The sequence below is a fragment of the Archocentrus centrarchus genome, chromosome 8, assembly GCF_007364275.1.
Source record: "Archocentrus centrarchus isolate MPI-CPG fArcCen1 chromosome 8, fArcCen1, whole genome shotgun sequence".
NCBI classification, from domain to species: Eukaryota; Metazoa; Chordata; class Actinopteri; order Cichliformes; family Cichlidae; genus Archocentrus; species Archocentrus centrarchus.
In genome coordinates, this window is record NC_044353.1 from 10,452,885 (window position 1) to 10,474,640 (window position 21,756).

General features: G+C 41.6%; 1 protein-coding gene across 5 annotated transcripts; it reads left to right on the top strand.

Annotated features, from left to right (window-relative positions):
• The first annotated feature begins 1,560 nt into the window (after positions 1-1,560).
• On the top strand, positions 1,561-21,651 carry LOC115784614 (ankyrin repeat and fibronectin type-III domain-containing protein 1). 5 transcript variants are annotated; one of them, XM_030735911.1, is made up of 19 exons: positions 1,561-1,795; positions 4,515-4,874; positions 6,231-6,498; positions 6,648-6,848; positions 8,358-8,471; positions 8,857-8,954; positions 9,272-9,362; positions 10,339-10,446; positions 11,420-11,519; positions 12,273-12,402; positions 12,540-12,659; positions 12,890-12,996; positions 15,170-15,284; positions 15,567-15,733; positions 16,017-16,170; positions 16,381-16,543; positions 16,828-16,994; positions 17,199-17,400; positions 18,597-21,651. In XM_030735911.1, exons 2-19 carry the CDS (start codon positions 4,710-4,712, stop codon positions 19,331-19,333), a joined length of 3,207 nt encoding a protein of 1,068 aa, XP_030591771.1. In that variant the 5' UTR covers positions 1,561-1,795; positions 4,515-4,709; the 3' UTR covers positions 19,334-21,651. The 5 variants fall into 5 exon arrangements, with proteins under 5 accessions (XP_030591771.1, XP_030591772.1, XP_030591767.1 ...); XM_030735912.1 differs by having other exon boundaries at positions 4,568-4,874; positions 18,597-19,333; XM_030735907.1 differs by lacking the exon at positions 1,561-1,795 and adding an exon at positions 2,562-2,690 and having other exon boundaries at positions 4,688-4,874; positions 18,597-19,333.
• The last annotated feature ends 105 nt before the right edge of the window (positions 21,652-21,756 follow it).

Here is a 21,756-nt window from a genome sequence, read left to right on the forward strand (position 1 = left end):
GACAACCCCCAGAAATAGGCATGGTTTTACAGGTGGAGGCCACTGACATTTTTCCCTCATATTTTCTGACTTTTTTTTTTTTCAGTTTTGATTTGGCCAGGGTCATTGTCACTACTGGTAGCATGAGGCGATACCTGGACCCTACAGAGGTTGCACAGGTAAGTCGAACTCCTCCAGGATGGCATCAATACGTGCCATTGCCAGAAGGTTTGCAGTGTCTCCCAGCACAGCCTCAAGAGCATGGAGGAGATTCCAGGAGACAGACAGTTACTCTAGGAGAGCTGGACAGGGCCGTACAAGATCCTTAACCCATCAGCAGGACCGGTATCTGCTTCTTTGTGCAGGGAGGAACAGGATGAGCACTGCCAGAGGACACCATCATCTATGCTCCAACATTGTCAAGCAAACATACAAGTATGTGGGGGCCACACAAACTACTGAGTACAATTTTGAGTTGCTGCAAAGAAATTTCATCAAAATGGACGAGCCTGCTGCATCATTTTTTTCACTTTGATTTTTTGAGAGACTTTGAATTCAACCCTCTATAGGTTGATTTTTTTCATTTCCATCAAACAATGCGGCATCCTTTCATTCCTAACACACTCAGTCCATGTCAGTATAGATACCAGCATGATTTTTTTCCCCCCATTGAACAATGATGTGTTTTCAGTGATCCTTTCATTTTTTTGAGCGGCATCTTCAAATACCATAAATATTGGTTCTTTGCAGTCTTTTTTTTTTAAGAATTTGATTTAAATGATAATGATAACTGACACATGATATGATTTGAATGATAAATGATAAAAATATAAGCAGTTTTCCTGGCTGGCATTTCTCTGTTTGTTAAATAGATCCATGTGTTGAACAATAGTGCATGATAATAATTTTCTGACAGTAGTGATAATTATCTGAAATCCTATGGTCACGTTTGTTGCAGTCATTGGGGCTTTCCTATTTCATGTACTTATTATGGGGAATGCTCACCACATGATTACATTTATACCCCCTGTTTTTTTTTTTTTTTTACATTAATTCACATGAAATAGCTGCTTAGGTTCCATATTTCTTGCTGATGAGCAGTTGAGTTCAGTACGTTTTACTGCTTTTCTATTAAAAGTCTAATTGAATCAACAGACTCTAACATTCAAAGGACGGCTGATGGTGTATGTTTGAGCAAAAGTCATGCATAATTAGCTTCACAATTATATATCAACACCAATTTACCCTCCAAAGAATATCTTAGCTGATCGTTATGCTGAGACGTGTGTCTGAGTATCATTTAGCAGTGAAGGCCACAATTTGGTTATCACCATGACAACAAAAGCCTCTGGGCAACTGAGCCACTATGCGATGATAGGTGTGTGGGGGCGAGTATCCACTACTACTGACATGTCGATTTATAATCTCCCTCTGTTTCTCTTTCGACACATCAGAGCATCACATGTGTGGCCAGCTCAGCACTCTCTGTTTCTGTCTTTCTGTGACAGAGTGTGCACAAGAATGTGCAGGAAGATAAACTCTCTCAGAGTTCAATATATGTAACCTTTGACAAATGTGCTGTGCTCCAGTAAACATATTGGAGGCAAAGTGTAGCTGTTGGGACTGTGTGTGCAGGAAGTGGTCAGAGGCTTTTTTTTTGGTTGACTGAGAAGCGTCAGACAAGATATCTGTGTATAAAGTCTACATTTGTGCCTGGACAGGAGCTGAATGCATCAGTCTGTGGTTTTTTATTGGTCCCCTGAGAGAGGCAGATATAACACAACGAAAGAGACGGAGAGCCCTACTCACTGCTCAGGTAAGCAGGATGCAAATCTGTCAACTTTATTTGACAGCTGCTTCACATATACTTCAGAGGGGCTAGTTCAGGGTGAAGACAAATAGGCTAGATACAGCTCCTTTCTGAGCACAAGTGGGGACTTGACACGCAAACATTTTTCACACCATTGCCTGGCCTTTCTTTCACTTGTCATGAACCACTTCCTCTGCCCATACAGAAGCCATTAGTGGGGGTGTCGTGGTAGTCAAAAAATAGCTCTTTACATTTTCCCAAGATCCTCAGCCCACGCTTTATCACGTCACCAGTCTGCTGGCAGGGCTGCAAAATGCTTTTTTCAAGGGGCAACAACTTTTAGAGTGGCAGCAACTTTCTTTCTTTTTTTTTTGGGGGGGGGGGGGGGCATAAAAAGTGCCAAAAATATTTGACTGCAGTGGAGACTGGAAAGAACCTGCAATGCAATGGCTGTGGTTATCTAATAAAGCATCTGCACTGCAAGATGATCAACCTGCACTGATTCTGTAAACCATAGTGGTTATTACAAAAGTGGATCATTATATTATTACTACTTTTACAAAAAAATAGGTTTCCTCCTGTAAACCGTTCACTGTTTTCATGACGCAACACTGCTTCTAAAAACAAACAAACAAAAGTTTGGTTCAGAGAAATGAGCAGATGAAGTAGGAAGTGGGCGGAACGGGGAAAATGTACGTGTGTTGGCCGTAGGAGGCTCGCCGGTCTGTCTGTCTGTAGCGTTCAGGTGCGCTTCATCCTCAGAGGTGAAAACTTTCCGAAACCGCTATGATGGATTTTAAGATATTAGCAGACGGTCACTGATGAAAAGACAGTGAAATATGTTGAAGCACCGCGGCAGAGTCGGAGGAAAGCCCGATTAAAGCGAACAAACTGTCTGACGGTAAGAGACTGAACTGCCCTCAATCGGCTGTTTGATCATTTATGGTATTTTTTTTAATTTAATTTATTAATGTTTTGCGGCTATAGTCTGCCATAGGTTGTATTAGCTAGTGTTAGATACCATGTACGACCAAAGAATTACAACTATCCTAAAAAATATATTCTTTATTTTTAATTAAATGTTTTAATTTTAATAAAACTTTTCTCGAAATAGGCTAACTTAAGCTCGGTGGCTTCTTGCCTTCTGTTGCTTTTTTCTATTTGAAACTTTAATAATATAGCTTCTAAGATCTTATTGCAATTCGTGCCGCTGAGTAATTTTTGAAGCACATAACTTTAATGTGCAAAATGCACTGTCGAGCACAAAGTGAACCCTTACAGCCCTTAAAGCTGAACAAATACTTTGTAGTTTATTCGTACAAATTCATGCGCTGCTTGTCTGATCCCCCGAGTTGTGAACCCCTTCCACTCCACCAGTCAACCTGGTGGAGTGGAAGGATTCAGAGATCTAGACCCAGGCAAATGTGCTGCATTACTTCCTGGGGGATTAGAAATATTAGTCATCAGATGTTTCCATAGAGCCACAGCAGACTCACAAACCGGAAAGACTCTTTGCAAAATATGCAGCAGGCTCTGCTCTCTCTTGGCCACAGTACAGAGAGGTAAGAAAAAGCCCCAGCTTGAGACACGAAACAAAACCACAGCGAGTCTATTGTATACTTTCTGTTTATGGGTCAAAATCCAGCATCTGACTTTAGTCTACAGCTTGAACATGTGCAATCTTTTATTAATTTTTTTGCCTTATCTTCAGGCAGACCTGAGAAAAAAAGAAGAAAACAGTAAAGCTTATATCCTCTCTAAATGACTCATCAGCACTTTCCATGGCTGATGTAAGGCACAATAAACAAACAGGGGAAACTGTACCAACATTTGCTGGTATTACTGCTAGTCTCCCACATATATAGACAGTGCAGGTACTGTGTGAGCTGGGATGTGTGACGTGACATGTCACTCAGATGTCATCGTGGTCATAGACCTCATATATTGTCCTCAGGTAGTGCCAACTAGGGGAGTATTTGCTTTCACATGAGAACAGGCCACTAGTCAGCCCTGGGTCTGACTGTCTCCCTTTTACAAAGATGCTTTTGATATCTGAATGATTGGGGCGGGATGTAAATCGAAGCGACACGAAAATCACTTTAACCTGCAGGGTGGTGAAAATAGAGAAAAGACAGAAAGCGGCACTGAAAACGACTCGCTGAATGAAGAGGAGCGGAAATAATAGATTGTGCTCAAAGTAAAAAACTGTAAGACAGATTTGCATGCACAAAAAGTAACTGACTGTAATGATGCAAAGCCAATGGAATTGATAATGAACCATCATTACTGCAGTGGTGATGGATTTTCATCTTCATGCCAATGATGGGGAGCGGATTCAAGTTTATTAGCAGGAAAGAATCTTGGCTCTTCCACACGAGTCTGCCTTCCTTTCTTCCTCTAATTAGATTGATGGGTCTGTTGCCTTGTGTGCTAGAGAACTCCATTCAGAGTGAATAAAACCCGTGTCGCATAATCATGGGTAAAAGAAGAACAAAAGGGAGAATCGTAAGAGGCACAAAAATAAATGCTTCAAGGCATTTCATCTAGTCTGTACAGGCATTGTAGCGTTTATCCATTTATCCACCCACACAACACAAGTACTTTTGCTCAGTCTATAGTGAGCCTTCAAGTCAGCAGAAACATTTTCTCTACTGTTGAAAAAGTCTAACTGTATATTCTGCTTTTATCTCTCTCTTTGTATTTCTCACCTTATTCTTTAATCAAGATTTCTATTGACTTTTATCTCTTACTACTCTCTCTTCTCGTTCTGGCTCTAAGGCTGGGCTCTTAACCTCATTTTTTCCATTAACTAACCTTTCACTCTCTCCAACTATTCCTTCAACTCTTCTCTGCTGCCCCAGTTTGCATCTTCTCCTGCTCTCGCCTGTCCTCTTTCAGACCTTTACTTTCTTCTCTTGTCATGTCTGTATCCATGAGGAACCCACCACAGCGCCGGCGCTCTCTCGGTCCCGTCTCGCCCAAACGCATCTACAGAAACCTGTCCGTAAGGCTGAGAGGGGGTGGAGAGTCATCTGTTACCACGGACTTGGACGCACCTAAATTCCCCAGGAAGTCTGCAGAAGCTGTAAGATATTCTGGCATCATTTTGAAAGGGAGCTTTGGTCACGTTGACTGAAATGTCATCTGGCTCGGTTTTTGTTATGATTGAAAATCATGAGATCGCTACTTGACATTGCACGCTATCGCTGTGTCACTAACCTCTTGAGACATGACAATCCATTTTGTGCACGCGTGTCTCTCAAGTGTATCTCAGTAACATCATTGTTCTGTCTCCATCACAACAGCTCCTTGTCAAAGTGACTACTACTATTTTAAGGGAGCAAAAGAAAAGAAATCTAAGCTTTCTTCTGGTTTCAGACAATAAAGGTTTGAGCAACATCCTCACATGGTGCTCAGTGATGTAAAGTGCATTTTACGCTCTGCTTTAGCTTTGAGCACGGACACCCTGCACACCTGCTCTGCAACCCTTCTGTTTACGAAGGGGAGCCAATCAAATGAAAGAAGTGCTAAAATGCGTTCTTTCACACAGAGTATGAACCGGGTGGCTGCACAAAGGCTTGATATATGATAATGAAGGATTACTTTGAACTGTGACTCATGTAAAGCTAGTCAACTGGAGCCCAACAAGAAAAATATAGAGTGAGCAAAATAGGCCCACTTTAATGTTTGAAGTTTTAACTTTTTAACTCAGTGGTTGTCATGCGTTGTCATGTGCACAGTGCATGAGAAGCTATCTCTGAATTGTGATTAGTTTATTTTGTGATTGGTTAATTGATTTTGTTTACTGGTTCACTGTCTCAAGCCTCAGAGGCTTTTGATGATAGTTTGACCCTTGAGGCCCCTTCAAATTAATTTTGAGCTTGTGTGTGTGTGTGTGTGTGTGTGTGTGTGTGTGTGTGTGTGTGTGTGCGCGCGCGTGTGTGTGTGTGTGTGTGTGTGTGTGTGTGTGTGCGCGCGTGTGTGTGTACGTGTCAAAAACAAGTTTACAGTTTTCAATTCCTAACTGAAGTCTGGAAGTTCAGCGTAAAACATTTCCAGACTTCTTTTATCTTGTTTAGATACAAAATTGCATGGAGAAATCCCTCGATGTCCACTACAGAGGGCATTACATAAAAAATATTTTCAGAAAAAGAAATCACTCTCAAGCATCCTCTGCTATATAGGGCTGCTACTGCTGCTGCTTCATATAATGATAATAACAGAAATTCACAAACCTTCCTGGTCTCAGGAGGCTTGTGTGGAAATGCATCAATCGAGGCGCCTTTGGTTTATGATTTGATTTGTGTCTGATATCATTCTCCTTTTTCTCTCTACCATGTGAAATAAATCTCTCTTTTATTATTAACCCTCTTTCTCTGTCTCACTCCTACACCTGTCTAACCTCCCGTGGCCCTGCACCTCTTCTCCTGCTCCCCATTAGTACAAGACCCTGTGGGAGGCGGTGGAAAATGAGGATACGCTGGCTGTACAAACCCTCCTGTCCAGAGACAGCAGCAGCAGTAGAGGAGGAGGAGGAAGCGTGTGGGAGAGGGGAGAGAAGAAGGAGAAGGACTGGGAGAGAGACAGGGAGAAAGGGGTGAACAGAGTAAGCGAACAGGGGCTGGTCCCCCTGGACGTGGCTGCCCTTACCCACAATTCCCCTCTGCTTCATGTTTTGACGAAGGCAGGAGCCAGACATAATCCTGTTTGTAAGTGATTGATGTAAAATGTCAAAAGTGATAAAGTAATTCTTTTAGAAGTGGATGGTTTAAAATATCGCATTGCCCGGCTTGACTTTAATTGAGATTGTGCCCTTTGTCTTGCTTTGTGGGTTTGTTTTAACTGTGCTGCCTCTCAGTGGCCCAGCCAGCGGAGTGGGCACTTAAGCTGGATGCTCTGGTGGCCCTGGCAGATAAACGGATAGAAGAGAGGAAGACAGAGTTAACGAAAAAGGCCGGGGCAGGGCCTCAGGCACAGGGTGATCTTCAGAGGCACGTCTACCTTTGGAGGCTGCGGCAGCAGCTGTACTGCCGGATGCGAGAGAACTTCCAGAACACAGGTCGGTGGTCAGCTTGTGGCATTTCATGAACTGTGGCTCAGGACTCAAACTCAGGAACAGATTTATTTCCTTTCTGTTTTCAGTGCCTTTCTGTTTTTTTTTCTTCTTTTTTTTTTGGCTCTCATATTGAAACTTTTTTCCGCAGCAAGCACAGTACTTTCCCGGCAATTTAATTCTACAAAGCCATCCGCCACTGCTGACAAGACCACAGTGATCAAGTTTTCAGCTCAACATCTTGCTTAAGTTTTCCTAAAAGTCTCCCTCTAGCCTCTTTCATCTCATCCAGCATTCAGCAGACTGCCTTGTCATCAGCCTTTCAAATCCTCCACTTCCCTGCACTCACTCCACTGGCTGTGTGTATCAAATAAACCCTCGCAGCCGTAGATATCAGTACAAATTCATACATGCAAAACCTTCAGGGCTTCGGTGAATCATGCATTGATACATCAGGCCACTTACCATTCTCCACACCATCTGCTCAAGCCTTCTCCTCGCAGACTAAATGTTTTTATTTTTATTTTTGCAGACTTATATTGCAGTGTTCCCTGCTGTACTAACTTTAACGGCTCTTTGTAAACGTCTCTGCTTAGCTCTCATTTCATTTCTCTTTCAAGCACAACCAATTCTCTCCCTGACTGTTTTATGGTCACAGCGTTATAGTAAGGGCACTAAGGCCCCTGCACTTGTTTCTGTGTGCAGTGAAATTAAGCTTACACTTATTATAAATCTCTCTGGGAGAGCAGGCTGGTATCTTTAAATGTAAAAAAATTTATTTTTGTCTGAGGCCTGCGACTTACTTATGGTAATTTATTAACTCAAGATTACATCTTATCAACTAAATCAACTAAAACACAGATTTGATCATCAGACTCTGGGATAGTGTTATTGTTGTCATAATAAAAAAAAGCTCCAAGAGTGACTTAAAACAACACAGAGTTTGAAAGGAAGGGACATTTTTTATAATTTATTTAACACTGGTCTGGCACAGTCTGATGTCATATTATTCTCTTAGTGGCCAACTGCTAATGCAGTGCCATGTATAAATACAACATAAGCCTCATATTTATTTTTATCTTTTTTCAGCTGTTGACAAACCCAGTCAGATGGTTAAGGATTTAATGGGTGGTTGTGCTGTTAAAAAGGGTCAATGTGGGAATAAAAGTTGTAAATAAATTGCTTTTATTTCTAGCATAAAATTATCACTTACTTCATGTAACTCCTTTTCTGTCAATATGTGCCTCCCCCCCCAGTTGACTTCACCAGAGGCTGGGGTCAGACTTTAGTCTGTGGTGGCCATGGCCACTTATTTGACCACCCCTTGGCTCGGCCAGTGTGAGGCCCAGAGTTTGAAAATACAAGACAAATTTATTAGTGGTTGTCAATAATATCTGCCTGCTGTAATAAATTTTCAGGAGTTTGATGTGTGTTTTGTTATCAAGTGGCACCTTTGTTGTCTGCATTTGTTCTGCTCATTTTAACATCACTGCATCTTTTAAATGTTTCATTCAGAGCTCCCTGGCCCTCCCAGTCATGTGTCCATCCTGGTGACGAGCACATCATCTCTGTACGTGACGATCAAAGAGCCAGAGGGGAACTCCGTGGGGCTCATCACACGCTACAGAGGTAGGGAGTGAAACAGATAAGAATACTTTCATGGCAGATGGTTGGATGGATGGGTAGATAAAAGGGTCAGTTAGATGTCAGACAGAAAATAGATAGATTCGTGATGGATAGATAAAGGGATTAATGAAGTATATACTTTATTGGTACAATTTAATCAAAGTCTTGAACATAATTTAAGCTGGCAGGCACACTATCTAGTTTAGGCTGTTTTTGCTGCTTAGTTTTACACACACATAAATGTCATGCTTTGCAGCCGAGAATAGATTAAACCCAGGTGCTGCAAGTCCCTAAAACTGTAAACACTCACATCCGTACGTTATTCCTCACAAGGGTTTTGAGCAAAGCCAGAGAATAATCTGTCATTGGGATTGTTTTCCATTCCCAGTCGAATGGAGCACGTCGGCCAGCTTCAAACGCATCCTTGGCTCAGCCCAAGTTACAGAGACCAAGAGCCCCTCCTACATTATCAAGGGGCTGACAGCAGTAAGTCATCCACAGTCACACATCTTCACAACCACATAACAACTGCAAATGCACCGATGCTGCAGATATACATAGAAACTCTCACATATAATGGCTCAAGGGCCACATGATCATGCAGACACATATCATATACGTGCTGCAGCTGTGCTGTACACCCACATGCAGACTGTATTTATTGCTCCTCCATCCCACTTCCTGTAGTGGAACACTTGTCAGCAGCCTCACTTAACCAGATGAATTGATAGTGAGAGCTCTGTATGATTGCTTTTTTAATGCATGCTGATAATTTGGGAAGTCTGGTGTTTCTCTAAATACAGGGAGTGCATTACTTTGTGAGAGTGAGTGCCTACAATGTGAAAGGATGGGGCCCGCCTCAGTGCTCTGCTCCAGCCAGCGCTGCCCCCTCCAGTGAGTATACAGAACTGCACAACTTTGATGAATGTGGATTTTGCAGCTTTGAAAGAGCTCCATTCTTTTTCACTTTGTACCAGTGTAATAGAATTACTTAGTTGACATTAAGCTTAATGTGAAAGAAGTTGAATCCTCTCATGGCTTGTAGATTAATGAGTTATTAAAATGTGGAGAATTAAAGATGGCAACGCGAGTCAATGGACCTCGCAGCCGTGCTGCTTTGAGTGTGAATTTGGCTCGTATTATTTCTTACATGCCACCCACCCCTTACCCCCTCGCTGGCTTACTTGCTGTTACTTTCTAGTTCTAACAAAGCCAGAGCTGCCAAACAATGCTTTTGTAATGGAGAATAAAGGCTGAAATAATATCAAAATAAACACTGGTCATAAAAATTCATACCTGGAGTGTAATAGATAATTCAGTTTGTTGTAAAGGAGATCTATTATGCTTTTCCTTATTTTCTGCCACATATACTGTCACAGTGGTTGATGGTCATATTAAACATGACCAAAGTGCTCATGTAGAGTACCAAAGATTAAAATAATGAGGTCAGTGTATGTGCAAGTAATCCCTGTCAACCAAAAGCTCAGGCTTATTTCTACACATGGCTCTGTATAATGTCAACAAGAACAGATATTACTAATATTGTCATCAAACACACACACACAGCTCTGGCTGTGAGCACAGGAGCCCCACCCACCTGTTGTGAAAACACACACACAAAAAAAAGTTTTCCAGCTTAATACACGATTAGAGCGGGTCAGAATGAATCAACATTTCAACTTTCACAGCACACAGATGGTCTCTCATGGAGGCACTCTTGCTTCCTTAATCACCAAAAGATTGAAAGAAAAAAAAACCAAGCAGCACTCAGGAGTCGCTTGTAAATTATTTCTTGCTGTCACAGCTGATTTTCCCTAATTGCATAGAAATGAAAGCCACAATCTGTTTCTCTCCGTCTTCCCCTGTGCAGGTTGGCGAGAGTGCATTGGTGTAAAGTCACAGTTCAGAAATCACGAGGGCCTCGTGAGGAAACTGCTGGAAGATGCCAGAGAGTCACATCCCAGGGGATATTGGATAGGTAACCACAGATCTCTGGTGATATGTATGTTTTGCTCCAAATACATATGCTGTTGCCATTATGTGAGACATGCACTGCCATAAAACTACATATTTTTATGTACCCATGAACAAAATGTCCTTTGATTGACGTTATGTCTCTTATTTGTAGCCTTGCCTTGAGAGCCTCAGTTTGGACTCAGATATTCATGTTACTTTTAAAATAGTTTTTTAATATCTCACCTACAGCTTGAAATGATCATGAAAGAGAAAATTTCTCCAAAAAGGTCTTCCTTTGCGCAATCTGCTTTTTCATTTAAGGCCATAACTGAATGGAACGAGCTCCCTGGTAGTCTGAAAGCATGCAGACTTTCATATTCTCTCTCATAATTCTAAAAAATTGTTTTCAAGAAATCAGTTTTGTCAGATACAATATATACACCTAATTTTTATAATATCTTCATATACTTATGGCATAGATTGTACTCATACATGTGCAATCTTTGCTATGTGTTTAAGGAGGTGTGAGTGAAGACTGTGAACATATCAGCTGTTTTATTTACATTTTGCTGTTGTTACTACCTGTTCAGGGACTTTCTCACATTTTGGCCCATGCCAGTATCTAATATCTAAAGATAATGCATTCAAATATGAATGTATGGTGTTCTTCAGATGTTGTCCCAGAACTGATCTGATTGAATTTCATATTCAAAGTATCCGTATTTTCTGTTGCAGTTGCATGAAAATTGTCAAAAAGCTGTTTATTTGTTGTGCTTTTTCATAAAGCTTTAATGTGCACACTCGGCAACATTTTACTTCTGCTTCTCACCATTTTATATCAGCGGCATGTGCTACAGCTATCAGCTCCTTTAAATACAGAGAGAAAATCTTTTCCCTGCCTTCACCCAGTCAAGTGTCGTGCATGCACAGTGAATGTATTTTGGGAGATAAAATGAATTCCATCCAGTCTGATCCTCCTCGCCTCCTCTCCACAGAGAGCTCGAAGCCCCAGAGTCCCAGCAAGCGTCTGTCAGTGTCTCGAGGCATCAAACAACTGTTCCAGTCTGCCACCAAGTTTGTTCGTTTCCTACAGAGGTAGCGCTTCAGTCTCTCTTACCTGTCCCACTGTGCCCTGAGGATATCACAAGTAATGGATTAAATGCAATCCCATTAGAGCGGCATAGAGTACAAAGTTGAAAAGCCTTATCTCTTACTGTTATTGGAAAGAACAGTAGTCACATTAGAGCCACTGTAGCTGTTAGTGAAGAGATCTTTTGAACAGAATGATGGCAATAGACACCGGACTGTGGCAAGTGACTGATAAATGCTTCTTCCTGCTGGAGGCAATCAATCAGCCACACTCACCACAATCAGCAGCTCACAATGAACAAAGGGTCATTCTGCATGAATATGAATCATGGCATAGATTTTAAAAAGTACTGAAATACTGAACAGATTATTCAGGACAGTAAGCATCCTTTGCATAAGGGAGAGAAGTTGACTGTGTTTGGACTCCTGAGTAATTAGAAAAAAACGTGTTTCCCACTGGACTGTCATGCTGGTCGGTGAAACCAGCCTCTGTGCTTTTACTTTACTTGAGGGACTGTAAGCTGTTTTGACAGTTAAAACTATTTGAAAATCCTCTGGGTGATTCAAAAAATAAATTGCTGTCAAGCCACAAAATTGATCTTTTTCTGCTACAAACTTTCCCCCAAAGGCAGTGTTTTTATTGTTTCTTGTAATTTTGCAGTCCACTGTGACTGGTGAAATTGAAAGCAGTCTGTGCACTTTTTCTGACTTTATCTGTGTTTGCTCTTTCTTTTATCTACCTCAAATTGATCTGGGCAGGGGAGTGTACTTGGCGACTGTGTTCTACCACAAGGATAACATCCTGGTCACAGCTGAAGATCAAATCCCACTGGTGGAAATCCAGTGCTGCTCCACCTCCATCACCCAAGACTTCCTTTGGTTTGCCAAGGTGAACGTGCTGCATACTGACGTTAAGCCTGCTGAACTGGGTCCATATAACTGAATTATCACAGTTCATAAATATTTACTGAAAATGAATTTTCTGTGTGATTTTCTGCTTAAACTGGTGTTCTGTTTATCTTGTAGTTGTCCTGTGCATGGCAGCAAGTGCCCTGGCTACAGCAAGGCCTTTCCTCCGCTCACTCATCTCCCTCCTCCCTCCTTCAGAACAGGCACAACATTTTAAGGGCTGTTTCCCAGCTGCAGGTAGGGAGTTAAGCAGCTTACCGTTAAGATAAGAAGCATCAAAATGGGTTAATTGCTATTTTAATTGCTCCTTTACATCTCTTCCTCCTCTTCCTATTCTTATTTTTGCCAGGCTTTCCTCAGTCAGGCTGCATACCTGTGCCCACAGAACCCATGTTATGCTGAATTAATCCCCACTACACTTCTATTTATTAATCCCTGCTTTCTCTTGTCCACCTCTCTGCTGTCAGTCTTCTCTGGGAACGATGGACCTGGGCCAGGTGTACTACGAACCACTGAAAGATCGGCAGGGCAATGTACTATTAGTCACTCTGAAGGAATTCTCAAACACTCCCAGGTAGGAAAAGGGCAATGAAAAAGAGCAGAAAGCAGCAAATGTGGGCTTTAAACTACATACCATATTCTGAAAAAGTTGTGACACTGTGTGAAATGTAAATAAAGACAGAACGTAGAAACCATATCTAATGTTTAATCTGATGAAAAATATTAGCTCATTTTGAATTTGATGGCGCATCTCAAAAATGTTGGGACAGGGGCAACAGGAAAAGTAAAGGGTGCTATAAAGAAACAGCTGGAGGAACATTTTGGTTAAATGGCAACAGGTCAGGTCATCATGCAAAGAAGAAGTTATATGTGAACATGATCCAGAAACACTGCTGCCTTCCCTAATTAGCTACAATGGACAACGTATCCTAGACTGAAAAGGAGAGGGACCATCTGGTCTGTATCTCTGATGGTATGGGGGGTGCATTAGCGCCCATGTAACTGACAGGTTGCATGTCTAGAAAGGCAGCATCACACCACATGCAGGTTTTAGAGCAATGTGCAGTGTGCTTCCATCCAGATTACATTGTTTTCAGGAAAGGCCTTGCATACTAAACCGTATGCTGCATATATTACAACAGAATGGCTTCATAGAAGAAAAGTCTGGGTGCTGAACTGGCCTTCCTGCAATCCAGACCTTCCCCCAACTGAAAACATTTAGAGGATCATGAAATGAAGAATATGTTAAAAGAAGACCCAGAACTGTTGAGCAGCTTGAATCCTCTGTCAGACAAGAATGGGACAACATTCCTCTCTCAAAAGTCCAACAGCTGCTCTCCTCAGTTCCCAGATGTTTACATACTGTTGTTAAAAGAAGAGTGGATGCTACACAGTGGTAAACATGGCTGTGGCCCAACTTTTTTGAGATGTGTTGCTGCCATCAAGTTCAAAATGACCTATTAAAGTTTAAACATTTATATGTTTTCTTTACTCGTGGGTTTATGGGCTTTAGGGCATGGTCAAGTTTGTTTTTGTTGAAACAGCTAAAATGCTCAACTGTGCTTCAAAATGGTAAATGCACTGGCTCTTATTTAGCACTTTTCTACTCTGAGCACAACATGCCACATTCACCCAAGCACTTCTTTCTATGCCTAAGTGCTTTCTATCTAACATTTACACACATTCACACTCCAGTGAATGCATTGGGGTTCAGTATCTTACAAAAAATACTTTGACACGCAGACTGGAGGAGCCAGGGATCAAACCACCAACCTTCTTATTAGCTGGTGACCTGCTCTACCTCCTGAGCTACAGCCACCCCGAAATGGGAGCCTACAAACCACTGGGTGATGTCCTGTTGGCTCCATCCATCTTTTATATACAGTGTATCACAAAAGTGAGTACACCCCTCACATGTCTGCATATATTTAAGTATATCTTTTCATGGGACAACACTGAAAAAATAACACTTTGACATAATGAAAAGTAGTCTGTGTGCAGCTTATATAACAGTGTAAATTTATTATTCCCTCAAAATAACTCAATATACAGCCATTAACGTCTAAACCAGCGGCAACAAAAGCGAGCACACCACTAAGACACACGTAAATGTCCAAATTGAGCATTGCTTGTCATTTCCCCTCCAAAATGTCATGTGACTCCTTAATGTTACTAGGTCTCAGGTGTGCATAGGGAGCAGGTGTGTTCAGTTTTGTAGTACAGCTCTCACACTCTCTCATACTGGTCACTGAAAGTTCCAACATGGCACCTCATGGCAAAGAACTCTCTGAGGATCTTAAAAGACGAATTGTTGCTCTACATGAAGACTGTTACATAAGCTGCACACAGACTACTTTTCATTGTGTCAAAGTGTCATTTTGTCAGTGCTGTCCCATGAAAAGATATACTTAAATATATGCAGACATGTGAGGGGTGTACTCACTTTTGTGATACACTGTAGTCTGTGACTCATGTCTCAGTGACTTGTAATGAAATATTTTCAGAATCTACCAGAACAAATTTTCTTTTCTGTCACACAAATCAGAATTACCCTCCTTGCAGTGGGTGGTAACCTAATTAGGTGTCCGGCTCGGCATGTTTGGAACTCTGTACAATGTTTTTTGGGTTATGCAGCCTGTCAGCTGGTTGTTGTTGGTGCACTAGCTTTGTCACACTTGATGAATTAACCTTTTCTTTAGTTGTTCCATTTGGTTGCATTTCATTTGTCCCTGACTTGTCTGCTGTAGCCCTCCTGACCCTCCGCTCCACTGGATTCCTCTGGCACGTCTGGAAAAGAACCGCAGCAGAACTCCTCTGCTGCCTGAGCCCACCGCCATGGACATGCTCTATGAGCAGCTCAAGGTGAGCCTGGGTTTGTGTTTGTCTGAAAAAAAGAGGGAAACAGAATTGCATCCCAGCAGATGCAGATTGGGCATCTGCTGAGTTGTACTGAGCTATGGGTTTATCTCCTGTGCTGCAAACTCTGAAAATGCACTGAAATTAATTTGAGAAGCCCAAACTGAATTAGTTAACTGCACAAAATGAGACAGGGGGAAATAAAAGTCTCATAAGCTTTACATCCCATTAACATCTCTTAACATCTCTCTCTCTCTTGCACCATACCTCTTTGTCTCTGTTCTCCAGGAGAAGCTGTCCTTCCACAGGCACAGCCTTCAGTGGGCCCAGCCGGGTCTGTATGTGGGCATCCTGAAATTGTGCAGCTCGGTGGAACAAATCAGGGTCCTGGTGCCTCAGAGACTGCCCAGTTTACTCTGCCACACACGAGTTCGACACAACGCCCACGTGACCAGGTAACACAACGTGACCATGTGATACAGCGTGCTGGTCCCTTACGTATGCTATACTGATGTTGATCACAATATTGTAGCATAAAACTTTACAACAGTATCTGGAAAAGAACCCCAAAAAAGATATGCTATTTAAAATGATCTGAACAAACAACTATAGTGATTATACAATTATTAGGGCTTCAACAGGCAGTGATACTGAGATGTATTTGGACTACGTGTCTCTTGAGTGACATTTGTCCCTACTTATTAAGCCTTTTTTAACTGTGTTGCCATTGTGGAGCAGAGAGGAGTGGACATGGCTTCAGAGTCATGTTCAGAACCTTTTGGGTGCAGAGGATGAGAGCATGATGGAGAGCACCAGTATGGTGGAATTCATCAGGTCTCTGAGAGCAGCGGTCACCCATCTCCTAACAAAGCTCAACATCCCCCTCTACAGGGTAAAAATTAGTTTCTAAAGATTACTTCAAATTCACCTGACTCACCTGAAATTCTCCTTCAAACTTTTATGAAAAAAAAGAATCTTTTAAACTGATTTGCTTTGTCTGTTTTTTCTGATATTTTCACTAGATCTTGATTCAGCATAAATATTTCCATTGCTTATCTGTATTTGAATCATTGTATCTGCTGTATCGCTGTGTTTCTGTCAGGCGTATCAATACGGTGTGTACACCCGGGAGCTGCTCCAGTTTGGAGATAACTTGTCCATGCTGCTGCTGCTGCCTCCCAGTGAGGACTTCAGCTCTAGTTATTGGCCTCTGGTGGGGACCAAAGAGCCTGGCCTCACCATGCCTCTGCAGATCTTTGAGCTGGGTAAGTGGAGAATTGAAGTTGTATTGCATCTATTTAACACTAGTACCACAGAGTGTTTCAAGCTATTTGCAGCAAGCACACATGCAGTCTAAAATGTTAAATAACCCCCACAAAATGCATGTCTACCATATGCAGAAAGCACACTGAGGTACAAAACTGATGCAGTTCACAGTTTTCCTTATATGAAAGGTATAATACAGTGCACTAATAAGTTCTGTGGCTTTTTTTTTTCCTGGCTTTGAGAAGTGATTTGTCTTTTATCTCATCTCTGGCTTGTCACCCAGTTCACTTCTGGACATATGAACGGGACTTCCTTTCGCAGTACTGTCAGGCCTGGGTAAAGCTGGAGCTGGAGACTCATCTGGCCCAGCAGGCTCTGCGGGAAGCGCTGGACACCAAAGAGGTGAAAGAGGCCCAGGAGACGCTGAAACACATCACGGAGCTTTCACAGGTAAAATCCTGAGCAACAAAAAGAGAGTGTAATACTTTAAAGGAGAAGTTGTGACACATTTAATTGCCTCTTTTGTTGCAAAATACACTTTCAGTTGACACAAAGCTTCAAAAAAGTCTAATAATAAGGATTTCATAATGAAAGTGAACGTGAGACATTATTGTATTTGATCAAACTCTGTGGCCCCTTTTTATGTTTCATTAGCGTTTGGATATGGTCTGGAGGGATGCCCGCTGGATTATGGACTGTCTGCACTGCGTACGGTCCAAGCAGTGGGTGGGGGCGGTGCCTCTAGGCCTGGTGATGGGAGGAGACCCACCACCATGTCCCGACAGTGAGGAAGAGGAGAGTTTGACTGGCCGATTGACATGGGCCCATCGATTACAAGCACAGAGGGCCATTACAGGTACAACAATAATGCTAGTTTGCTCATTATATTCTGTTAATATTTAAAAGATTGAGGCAGCAGGAAGTGAGCAAATTTCTACATAAATATACACAAGTCTGTTGACTCACTTGCTTAAACCACTGAGATGAAAACGGCTTTCTCACTCAGTGTTGCTTATTTACCATGACCTTATTTACATATCGTAGAGTAAATTAAATGGAGGCTCTGTCATGGTTTGGAGCTGCATCTCAGCCAGTGGTGTTGGAGATCTTGTCAAAACTGATGGAATTATGAAAGCAGAAAAATACCATCAGATTTTGGTCCACCATCTGCAAAGTGTCTGATTGGCAACAGCTTCATTGTTCAGCATGACAATGATTGCAAACACACTGCCAATGCAGTAAAATCATACCTGGATAGAAGAACACACAAATGAACACCATCAGTCATAGATTGGCCTCCCCAGAGCCCAGATCTCAACATTACTGAAGCAGTGTGGGATCATCCTGAGAACAGAACAGGCAGAAACATCCAAAGAAGAGCTTTGAAAGTCCTTCAAGAAGCCTGGAGAACTATTCCTGAAGACTACTTCAAAAAAAAGACAGGAAAGCTGCCTCAGAGAGTTCAGCCTGTGCTGAAGAACAAAGGTGGTCACTACAAATATTGACTTCCAAGCCTGGTGGAATTGTATAAACTCTGTTTTTGCCTGATATCCTGTATTTCCATGTATGTTTGCACATGTTTCAATAAATCACTGCACCTATTTTCCATTTTTCCAGTCAAAATATAAAGTAATGAGGGGTGGCTGTGTCATGGTGAACCTTATTCTGTAGATCTATATTGAATATATAATAATGTTTAAAAAAAAGAAAGATAGGAAATTTCCCAAATAAAATAAAACTGCACTACTAGAAAAATGTTCTCTATTTTTTTCTTTAAGTATTGTATGGTATAACTGTTATCAAGCAGCAGCAGAAAGCAGCTGTTGACTTTATACTTAGCCAAACAGAAAATATGTCTAATATTCAAACCACTTGAGGGAAATTTGAAAGAAGATTTGGTAAACAACATTAACACAGGAAACTATTACCACTGCTCTGTCATAATAACTGCTGTTACAAGAATTAACTCTAATTTGTAGAACAAATGATGCTTTAAAGCCAAGATAAATACTTTCTCTTTCCTGGCCTCATTTTTTCTTGCTTCCTTTTCAGAGAATTCAGCCAGTGTGACTCTGCCAAATGTGGTCACTGCCGAGGTCTCCGCTCCAGTTGTCCCTGGAGAAGCTGCACTGGTGTTAATGGAGGGTGTCGCGAAGGGAGGGTACCCTGTAGACATCACCCCTCAGCCAGCCGTGGACCTGACGAGCACTGGACAGTCAGATTTGGGATCTGCAAGTGCTTTCACAGAGTCTGGATTGGAGCCTGAGGCTGTTGCACAGCTGGAAGTGGGCTATCCAGTTTCAGACACACAGGAGTGCTACAGCAGGGAACAGGATATTCCTTCCAGCATCACAGAAGTAATCCAACCAATGGAGATGGCAGAGTTGGTTGACATCTTGCCAACATTGAGTCTTATTGAGGAGGAGAACCCCTCGTGCCCAACCACACCATCAGTAATGGATATGTTAGAGAACTTTGGACTGGGGATCGGTGTCTTTGAGTATGGGAACTCTGACCCGATCAGTGGAGGCAGCTGCCCGTCGCAGCCCAACTTGGATTGTAACAAAGACATGAGCAGTATGAACGAGCACTATGAGAATACGGTGCCTCAGAAACAAGATGTGCCAACCTCTTGTGGCACGGTGACTGCCACAGGTGATGACGCTGCTGTTTTCAGTGTAGACGTTCCTCCGGAGGATGCAGGGACTCAGAATGTTCCCAGCAAGGGGGCGCTTTTTCCAGTAAGGAATCAGGTGGAGTGGGAGAGACCTTCTAACAGTTCATCCTGATATCAACTCAAACAGCTGCATTCTTCTAACTTTAGTGTTAATTTCCAAACAGAAAATCAAAATTGGACCTTTTGTGAGTTAGAGATTTTCAGTGTTTTCTGACTGTAAATCAGTGTTTTAAGCTCATATGGGACATTTGTCACACCCAAGATAATGAAAAATACGGGAAATGAAAAGGAAACTGAAACTAGAGTCGTTTGCGTGTTTTTCTTTTGCACATTTCTGGGGCTGTAGTTTATGTTTTCCAATATTCAGTCCATTTAACCTTGTAAGGGGGAAAAATTAAACTATATCATTGTTGTTATGACTTGAAAACCCATTACTCACTACAGCACAAATCCACATTGCTGCTTGTTGGAGCTGTAAACAAACTCATTAAATTCCCACAATTCAGTCAAATGGAAGCATTTGCTTGGCAGGCTATGAAAAGCTGTCATACTTGCATGTGTAACTGAATAATTATGGTTCTGTTTGGTTTGGTTTGAGGCCGTTTCTCTGGTTTATTTACTGCAGGGAGGCAAAATGAACGAATGTGCTAAAAGCATATTAGAATGGAGGAACGCAGTAGAATAAAATAGCCTTGCCTTTCAGCTCTGTGCCTTTCAACAGAAGTCAGTATATGGCTGTTTTAATGAGACAGTTTTTCAAATTAAATTTCATTGTGCATTGCTACAGTTATTACTGTTATGGACATGCAATACATTAGGAATCAAATACAAATACTTACGTTGGTTAGCCAGCTTTAGGAGGCCAAATCAGTGTGAAACCTCATTAACGTGCTCTAGAATGTATTATTCATTAAATGACATTTAAACATCTGGATGACTGAATTTAGAGGTGGTCTGCAATCCTAAATGTCGTCACTGTCTATATGTTTGGTTTCAAAAGCCCTGGTAGTCTCTGACAGCTGCTAATGCACTCGTGCTTGTTTGACATGCTCTCACTCTGCAGTCCCGCTTGTTAAGGCTGGAAATCCATCAACGCTTAATGCAGTTTCAAATCAATCGGAATGACTCCAAGCGCCTGTTTGATGCTGGAAGATGGTGCACTTACACAGATTAATAATTAAGCAAACACAGCGCAGAATTTCACAGGAGATAAGCAACTTGTTATATTAATTGCATCCCAACCCATTGATAAAGTGAAGGCATGAAAACATCGGCTTTGAACAGCGTTTGGGTTGACAATGCAATCTATCCGAGCAATCTGCTGAGAACATCCCCCCAGTGATGTGTCGAAATTATTAGTCTTAAAAGAGTAGATAACTTCACTCATGTGATAAAGTGCGATGCTCAAACTCTTATTAAGATAGAGCCGGTTCTGACAAACAGTGAATAGTCCCCCCTTTTTTTTCCCACCTATGTAATATGATGAAACAGCATTTATGGTATTTAATATGCAGATCAGAGGAAACTTGCTCACCATGCATCAGTTTAAGCGATGGTTGATTGCACATCATTTATCCTGTGTTTTAACTGTAATCTGCGAGTGTGCACAGCCATCACTGAAAAAGATTAAGTGTGTTGGGTTGAGTGTGTGTAGTGATGCTATGAAACAGTGCTCAGTGGGTGCACAGCCAGTGAATGAGGTGGAACAGATCAGGTCATCCTCAAACTTCTGTTAGAGACCATATAAAGGAGGAAAAAAATCAGCCCCCTTGTTAACTTGATAAATGTCTAGATGAAAGACTATTTGTTCTGCATATGATAGACCAACAGCGTTAATGGACTGCAGATGGCTGTTTACCACCACCTAGTGGTCAAAATGAGTACCTGCAGAAATCTGTTCAATTTGTGGGGAGTATGATACGAGAGTATTAGTACACTGTGTGTGGAGGCACAGCTGTATGTTTACAACTGGTTGGCACATAGACACGATGCAATAATGAATAAGAGAAGTGAAAACATAGCAATCAAACCGTTTACTGTTTTTGCAACTCCCCTGACACACTTCATATCATGACAGTTACTCATGCACAGTTTGCAGTTTGTCAGTTATTAGAATGTGTGTTAATCATACCAGGTGTCACAGTAGGTCCTGAAATGGTTTTAATATTAATAAGCGGGCCACTTGTCATTTTAGTGTGCTTTTACAAATGATAACAGCGGCATCAGTGTTGATATTAACTCTAATTTCAGTGATGATGAAGATATGCTCGCTACTGCTACTGCATTAGCTCAACTAAATGATGTCATAATAAAGGTGATTATTTTTGTCTTGCTATTGTGTGTTTACTGTGCGATCTGTGGCCTTCACTTTGTGCTACACTTTTAACTGGCCAGAGTCAAGGAACGAAATTTTAACCCACAGAGTGAATTCTGGTTTATGTTATTTTTTCTGTTTATGAATGAGCACTGTCCATTTCAAATAAATCAAAACAGAATCAAAATGTTCAAAGTTTCAGTGCTTTTCTTCAACCTCAA

Excerpts from the sequence above, each read along its gene's own strand:
- LOC115784614 (XM_030735911.1), top strand. The coding sequence starts at position 4,710 with ATGTCTGTATCCATGAGGAACCCACCACAGCGCCGGCGCTCTCTCGGT. Across the intron at positions 4,875-6,230 it reads CCAGGAAGTCTGCAGAAGCT|TACAAGACCCTGTGGGAGGC; the intron begins GTAAGATATTCT and ends GCTCCCCATTAG. Across the intron at positions 8,472-8,856 it reads GCTCATCACACGCTACAGAG|TCGAATGGAGCACGTCGGCC; the intron begins GTAGGGAGTGAA and ends TTCCATTCCCAG.